The following is a 9,107-nucleotide window of genomic DNA, read 5'->3' on the forward strand; positions in this document are numbered from 1 at the left end:
GCATCTAGCTAACTGTCCAGCAGGTATAGACAGAGCATGTGCTTAAATATCCAGTTACCACTTGCTCTAGGAAATGGAATGGAATTTTAAGGAAGTAAACATTCAAGGCAAAGCCCGCTGGGAAGTGAGCTACATTTGAAGTACATGATAGAAGCTGTAGCTTGAAGTTACCTTGTTGGCTCATTTGGGATGCTCAGTTTTTATTGCTTAGCTAACTCAGGAACCACAGGAACCAGACCTTCTTTCAGTATAGTTTGTATCTTTCATTTATGATACAAACCATGCCCACGGTTAATTCAGACACATCTGACCTTTCCTCTAGCAGAGCCAGCTCCCAGAGAACTGTATCCTACAATCAGACAGTGTAGAGCTTTCACAAAAAATGTGAATTTATACACAGCAAATTTGGAAGTGTTCTGTAGTACTGCAGGATTTCTTAGAGTTGCACAGAGAACATTTCAGTTATGTTACATTTATCTACACTGATAGTGTTAAAATAACTTGCGAGATGGTGCTACCTTCCAGTGCAATTACTCTGGCAGGTGTTAAATGTAACTCAATATTTAACTCAAACAAACACTCAGTAAGTATTTGCTTAATCTACTCTAGCCAGCAGGCATTACATAAAATATTCTTAGAGTCAATATTACACTTTCAAAACTCCTGTATTTGCAAATAGTTTATCTAAAGTTTCCAGGGATGGAGATTTAACTGGATGTGTGTGTGCTTGTGTGTGTGTGTGTGTGTGTGTGTGTGTGTGTGTGTGTGTGTGCGTGTGTGTGTGTGTGCGTGTGTGTGTGTTTTCCATTCAAATTAGGCTAACTAGTTGTCTCAGGCATTTCAGATGCTGCAGTGGCATGTTTCTGCTTCAGTAGTTTACCGTGTGTGTGTTAATTAACCCAGATACATCAGTTGTCTCTCCCAAACACACGTACACATATTCTTACACACGCCCATACATGCATCACATCTGCATGTCATGTCAGGATGCTATGCATGAATGCATTTCTAAAAGCACGCTGTCTCATTACAAAAGATTCTCACTCAAGGTTGAAAGTCTCTTAATCTCCCTGGTCTCCCCACAGGACCTGCCATCTTTCATACACACATACACAGCTCTACAGAGTGTCATCTGCATCTCTGTTTCCAGCTAAAAACATGTACAGGACGTCACATGTGGTGTCACTAAAGAAATGGAATTTCTTGGTGTGTGTGTGTGTGTGTGTGTGTGTGAGCTCTACAGAGTTTTCTTGTTTGCATGTATTTGACTATATTTACGCCAGGGTGGATTTGTGTTTGTTCGTTGTGAGTTCTGTCTTATCTGGTTGGTGAAAAAACAAAGACAGGCACAAACAACTGCCAGAAATTGAGAACTGTCAACATTAGACACATAGGCATGAGTTGTGACATGTTCATTTCATAAAATAGATGAAATGGCTCTAGAACAGTTTCATGAAACTTTACATTGTTATTAATCCTAACTGTTTTTCGTACAGCATTTTTTCAGTATATTTGCACAAAATGTTCATCTAGAGATCAGATTGAAAATGAAAGTGAAAATCAAGAAAGGAAAAATAGCATCTTCTGAATGAAAAGGGGACATGGATTTGCCACAGCAACAAATCTTAGATAAACTGTGTCACATTTTGACACTTTTAATAAAACATATATTTCTCCATTTATATTTCTCTCTGGTCTCCATTTCTTTACATCCCTGTATGACGAGCTTACTTATAGGCAAAGACTTCAAAAGATAATAGCCATCATGGCTGAAGCCATTCAGTACTATAACGCTACTGATCACAGACTTTTACTTATTTACTTTTTTAATCAGAAGGCAAGATTTCTCATCTGGTTTTTAAGCAGGACTGAAAGTAAAGGAGAGGGAAGGAGTATGAAGTAATGGTAACAGCAGACTCTGAAAAATGCTGAAAAGAAGACAGAAAGATTCAGGATCGTAATCTGAGATGTGGGGGCGGGGCACTGTATTATACACTGCAGTTCATGTTATCATGCTATCATGTTAAAGCTGCAATACTTAAAAAAGGCTGTATTAACATTAATGAACATCAAGAAAGAAGGGAAAATATACAAAATCTACGTGCTCAAAATCTATTTCTTGATTTATTCTATGTTGAACATCCCTTGGTGCTTCAGTCAATGAATTATACAGCAAAACAATGTGGCAATAAAGGTATGTGAGAGCTTTTAAAAAAAAGTCATTCTGTTTGTGTGTGCATCTCTCTCTCTCTGTTTACTCACAAACACACACATGCACACACACACATGCACACATGCACACACACACACACACAGTCACACACACACACACTCACACACACACACGCATGCACGCACGCACACACGCACATGCACACATGCACACACACACACACACACACAGTCACACACACACACACACACTCACACACACACACGCACGCACGCACACACACACACACACGCACGCACGCACGCACGCACACACATCAATGTATAATAGATCCAAATATATCCAGTATTCAAAAACTGTGTATTGTACGTACCTGCTCTGGATGCTGCCACCACATGCTTTGCAACATTCTACACATGACTTATCGGTCTGTCTATTTAACTTCCTGTGAGAAATCTCTCCTCCTCTACCTGTGTCAGAGCCCGTGTCAGGACCTCCTGCACGTGGCCACAGCATAGAGCCATGCTGAGGAGACAGGACAGGCCGGCTACCTGCCAAATCAAACACACACACACACACACACAGCCATGCACACACACACACACACACACACACACACACACACACACACACACACACACACACACACCTAATTGGCAACATAGACTCATAGAATTTTTTATTTTAAATGTAAGAAACATGTTTTCATCGTAAAACTCTGGTGATTAATTAAACATTCATGCACACTTATAGAAGCTGGCAAACCATTCGAAGCTGAGTTGGCGTATGTTGTGAATTCTCTAGTACTTATGGGAAGAGCATTCATGGAATGCTGTCCCTTTTAACCAATGTACACTTAAAACACACTAAGCTAGCACACAGAGCTAACATACAGAACTAACATACAAAGTCAGCATGCATAGCCAACAATCAAACCTAACATATGCATTCAACACACACAAGTAGCAACACATACAGTTAACATAACATATTCAGCTAGAACACACCATTGCCACACAGTGTCACCCATTCAGGTGTATTGGGAATAGTTGGAGTTAGGTTTATGGCTTCGATTAGGAGATGTAATCACAGAAAATCAAAAGCAATTGCAGAGCCCCTTGACAAACTACACAATGGGTGCAATAGATAAAAGAATGACATAAGGGGGAAAAAACGTGCCACCAAAAATGATTTGCTCATTTCAAAAGAAAGAACCTGGATGAGTATTAGGGTTAGGGCTGGATTCATATAAAAATTATGAGTCAAACTGACTCACAGCCAGTCCTAGGCTAGACCTGATGTCTCTCAGTGAAATATAAATAGATTCTTTTAACTTCTTACAAATTCCAAGTAATGGACAAAGACCAAGTTTAGAAGCTTGGAGTTGGAGCAGTGACACCCAAATCTGGCACTTGAGATCTTACTCTTGCTTTTGTTGTTTTTTTTTTGCCTTCTTTAGTCAGTCAGAGACCACAGTGATTGGTTAATACTAAAACCAGCAGCACCTGACTTTATCCCCCCAGAGCTGGATTTCAGGGCATCCCTGGGTAAAAGGTCCCTTATATCACAGTGTCCCCAAAACACATCCACAGCTTGTCTACACAGAATATGACAGATCTGAAGTATGTGTGACCATTAACCAGATGCTTTAAATCCATGCCTCAACATATAAGGTAGTAAACTAGGTCTATACCTCTCATGCCTTTTTAAATAGCAGTTTGGTAACCCCAGCGCTGAAGACAGCTCAGTTCAAACCAGACATGACGTAAATCTATGTCTTCGTTTGGAACGTCACTTAAGACAATTGAAAATATTTCTGAGCCGCTTCCTTTATTGCGTCCCTGCAAGACTCTATGCCAGGAAATAAAACTAAATTTATTAATGTGCTTGACAGAGTGTATCATTTAATTATTTCAGAGATTCGGACTGAGTTGAGCACAATGTGACAGCAAGCCTCTCAAGACCGGTGCCACACACGCATTCACAGACACACACCGAGTATTTCAAACACAGACACGCACACACGGGGCCAAAACTACCCGCAGTAATTACGCCTAACGCTTATAGTCAATATTACAAAGAAATAAAGGGAGCTAAATGGTGCTGTCATGTCTAGGCATCTAGGAATATGAGTATAGTCTATACAACCTACTCAAAGGAGAACCTAACCACTAAACAACTTTATTACATTCCAAATGAGATGAAAACATACATATTTAAAATAAGTTTACTATGTACGTTCTCAGCGGACCCCTGAGGTCATATGGAAATGAATGAACAGTTTAGAACTGTAATTTAGTGGAAGGTTCATTGTGCATGTGCTGCAACCCAGCTGTATAGACGGTATAGTAACAGTCATAATATCTGGTTTGATGTGGACCTCTTTCACTTGATCCAACTATTACTTTAAATTACAGGTGTAAAAACGAAAATGTGTCGTATTATCTAAATTTCTCTCGCGCCAGTCATAATTAATCGCCATTAAGACTATTGTCAGACTCAGCTCTGATGAAAGTTGTTTCTGTTTAAGACAACAAGGAAGTGGAGGAAAGACAACTGAAGTGATCTGATTCTGTCGTATGTTTTTGTTGGCCTGCCAAAATCCACCGGTCGACCACCTTGTCCTGCTCCAGTAACTCTCGTCTTGCTAGCATCCTCAACTACTCAATGTTTTCTCAGTAAACGTGACCCATAAATGAACGGAAAGTGAAAACCAAAATACACTCAAAAACACGATCAAGCAGCCTACTATTAGTTTATCCAAAAAGTCACCAAACTTTTAGTTTAGTTGATGTGTCGCGCTATCCATACAGTATGTAACGAGAGCGAGCTGCGCGAATTTAGGAACGTTTCAAACACGCTACAGCCTGTCATGTATTACCACAGCCTAGCGCTGCATCTGTGTTCCTATAGTAACACGTACATGCACAGCATCTTGAAATAGTATTTCTCGACACAGCTGGTATATTTATTGTTAGGCGTTAATTTTTACACATTTATTTTAGCTGAGAAAGTTAAAAGCCTGCGTTATCTTTGATAACTTAATTCAGCTACTTTCGTATATTTTAGAGTGTGTTTACTGCACTAAACAGAACATACCGGTATAGGTTAGAAAGAGTGTACTTAAACGGTTCAAAGACAGAACAGAGGGCAGAGAAACTGCATTTGAAACGGTTTAAAAACAGAGAAACATGACGCCATTAATTTGGCATACATTCTACACACATAATTGTATTCAGCCTGTTCTAAAACACTATTGCCCTCCCACACACATACACATACGCATACACATACACATACACGCACAGACACATGCACACGCACACACAAAAACACATGCACGCACACTCACACACAGACACAGACACACACACAGAAGTTCAGTCAGCCCAAAGACTTCAGTTTCATTTGATTAAAACACCACTAAACAGGGCTCTGACTGCTAAACCCAACCCCACAGTCTAACTTGAAAAGTAATACACAGATCAAGACACACTGGACAACGCTTAAAGAGCATCCGTGACTAGACCACATTTAAGCTCTGTAACTCGAGTCAGTCCCTGCTTTACCGTCTGTGGAGGAGCAGATGTTCCTGTGCCTGTCCAGCTGTGAGCCGTACCTCAGTGGAAGTCTTGGCTCACTGCTGACCAGTGAGGGGGCTACCTCGTTACTCTGTTTGAGAAGAGAGAGGGACACTGAGGTCATTCAGTTGCAGTCGATACAGAGTAACGCCTAGAAATGACCTTACTGTCTTTTAACAACATGAAATATGACTGGAAGACCATCAGAGATCATGTAGGTTTACTGCATGTAATATCACATTCAGGCAAAGATACAATACCACACACACACACACACACACAAATCAAGAAAAGAGAGACATACCATAGTGCTGAGATCCTCTGGCTCTGATATTCCATTACATTTTTCTCCGTTACAGAAAAGAAGAGTGGAAAAAATGTATGCAAGCTGTAAATGACAGAGGGAGGTAAATGAGCAAGTAAAGAGAGCGTCAGAGAGAGAGAGAGAGAGAGAGAGAGAGAGTATGAAAAATAGCAAGGGGTGGGCATGAGAGAATGAAAGGAGGAAGAGGAGTGAGAGGAGAGAGTCTGCAAAATAAGGAAGAAGAGGAAGAGGGTGGAAAATAGAGTGGGAAAAAAAAGAGAGAGATATGTTTGTGAGGATGGGAACGTCATGAAGGGAGAAAGTAAGTGAGCAAATTCCAGAGAGAGAGAGAGAGAGAGAGAGAGAGAGAGGGCGAAATAAAGGGAGTGCAGTATTGGCCTGGAGCGATAGAGACAGTGAGGGGGCTGCCACATTGGTTAATCCTCATGGTTGCGGCATTTTATCGGGCCTCTGGAGAACACCAGCTTCCTCAGGACCTCCAACTGCCCATGCCACCCAGTAACCAGAGCTTCCAACTGCCCATTCCACCCAGTAACCAGAGCCCCAGAATGGACAGACCGACCAGTGGGACCGCCTCTTCTCTGACTGGTATCGCAGAGGGAGCTGAGCTTGGTACAAACACACACATTCACGTACACTCACACATTCACGTACACACACACACACTTACATGCCATAAACGCATTATACACACACTTTAACTGATAGGGGACCAAGTAAGACTATCAGAAAAGGAAGCTTACTGTTCCCATATGGTCTTATTTAAAGCACTTATCTGTTCAGGAGAACATAGTGACACTTTAGCACCATGCTGGTCAATAATTCACCAGTTGTTACCATGTGTTGCCAGTTTTTCACTAGACTGCACCGTGCATTTGAAAAGTGATTAAGACGTGGAATCCCAGGTGACACATCTAGTTAAAGCGATGTCTACGTTTACGGAGCTGTGTTCGGAGATGTGGCAGGTCGACCGTAGTCGCTTTCCTCTTCTCTCCCGGCAGGGCTCACAGACGGCGAGGCGCTAATGTAAATGTGTTTACAGTCAGACATGATGAGTAACAGAACTGAGATTGGGAGTGTAGACTTAAAATATTTGATTAAAGGGTCAAAGAAAAAGAGAGAGAGAGAGAAAGAAAGAAAGAAAGAAAGAAAGAAAGAAAGAAAGAAAGAAAGAAAGAAAGAAAAAGAATAAAGAGAGATAAAGAAAGAGAGTAACACTGAGTTCATCTGAGTACAGAAGGCCTCGTAGAAATCGTAATGTCATCCTCTGTGCTTGACCACAGAAACACCACCCCCAACACCACCCTGAAACACACACACACACACACACACACGCACGCATGCGCGCGCACACAAACACACACACACACGCACACAGTCTGGACCTCTGACTTATTCTTTTTATCAGTCAGTATAGTGGGGATGTTACCAGAATGACATGTGCCCTTTGAAGACAGTTTTTTCCCAACACTGTGGATTAGGCCTTGTGTAATTTCCAGACTATTTCAGCACCAGGACGCTGTCCATAAGAAATTAGTCTGAGTTGCCCTGACAAAGGCACAATGGCCCCCTCTAGTGAACATCAGGTTAAAAAAAAACGATAAAAAAGATAGAAGTGTGATTCAAAGTGTTCAGTTAGTTCAGAGACTTTATGATCTTGAGTCCAAAATATGCAATATTTGGACTATTGTTTTAATCAGTGCCATTTTGTATCTCTTTGTACATTTTATATATACATGTAGTTAAGTACACACACACACACACACACACACACACACAACCATCCAATACCAAAAAAAAAAAAAAGACACATTTTGTGTTTTAATTTTTGAACAGAAAATAGTAGCATGATATGAATAGTCTTTTTAGAAATTTATAGACAAAATTGTGTTCATCCTCCATAACACACACACACACACACACACACGCAGACCGATAGAAACACACTCTTTATAATTTTGTTAAAAGTTCTTTCATATCTCATGAACTCTCTGCCCGTGTATCTCTGCCCAAATGTGACCCGACCCTCTGAAGACCTTGACATGAAGCTCCTCGTCAGCCATATTGTGAGAAAGAGAAACAGGCGCCTGTCCCTTTAAATGAGAGCAGCTGCACTGTGCATCTTCCTGCGCATGCCCAGCGGACGGCAAATGACGGAGAGACACACAATCACATACAACACACACACGCACACACAGATGCAAATCTCCAATTCCCCTCCATCCTCAATAGTCCTCTAAACCCCAACGCTTACACACACACACACACACACACACACACACACACACACACACACACAGAGTTCATTTCCTAACTCATGCTCCTAAGCAGAGTCTACTGCTCTTTAACACATCCCTGTCTTTCCAACCTTCAACCCCCAACCAGCCCTCTATCACGTTACACTCCCATTATCCCAACACTGACCTCTCACAGGGTCCCTCTCTATCCTTTAATTCAGTTCAATTCAATTCAATTCAATTCAATTCAATTCAATTCAATTCAATTAAGTTCAGTTCAGTTCAGTTCAGTTCAGTTCAGTTCAATCCAAATCAATTCAATTCAATTCAATTCCACTCAACACAACACAAATAACACAAATCAGTTCACCAAGAAATGTAATTTATTGGGTATAAGTGTTTCAATAAGAACATTGATTGTAAACCTTGAAAGATTTGTTTGCATTTTTGTCATCGGTGATAATGTATATAATGTATATAAGACTAATCAACTACCCTCCCCCTAAAATAGCCCTCATTCTTGCCCACTCTCTCTCTCTCTCTCTCTCTCTCTCTCACTCTTTTCTTGTGGCGTGTCCCCAGTGACACTATGAGATGACGCAGGCTCTCCGTCTCACTCCTCTTTCAGCCTCATTCTCACTCTCTTTCTTCCTTTTTCTCTGATCTCTCTCTCTTTTTACAAAAACACATTGTCTATTCTTCTCCTGCTTCCTCTCTCTCCCTGTTCCTCCCTCCTTCCCCCTCTCCTCGCTCTCTCTCGCCAGTCCTTCCCTCTCTCTCTCCCTCTCCCT

At 41.2% G+C, this 9,107-nt stretch overlaps 1 protein-coding gene across 1 annotated transcript in view; it reads right to left on the reverse strand.

Annotated features, from left to right (window-relative positions):
• Nucleotides 1–2,697, reverse strand: part of LOC115819516 (dystrophin-related protein 2-like) — an 18,618-nt gene extending 15,921 nt beyond the window's left edge. The window contains exons 1-2 of the mRNA XM_030783025.1: nucleotides 2,644–2,697; nucleotides 312–349 (exon numbers count right to left, since the gene is read on the reverse strand). Of these exons, the coding sequence (XP_030638885.1) occupies nucleotides 312–349; nucleotides 2,644–2,697 (92 nt within the window). The remainder of the gene's footprint in view (nucleotides 1–311; nucleotides 350–2,643) is intronic.
• Between the last annotated feature and the right edge of the window lie 6,410 nt (nucleotides 2,698–9,107).

This window comes from Chanos chanos, chromosome 8 (assembly GCF_902362185.1).
Source record: "Chanos chanos chromosome 8, fChaCha1.1, whole genome shotgun sequence".
Taxonomy (NCBI): Eukaryota; Metazoa; Chordata; class Actinopteri; order Gonorynchiformes; family Chanidae; genus Chanos; species Chanos chanos.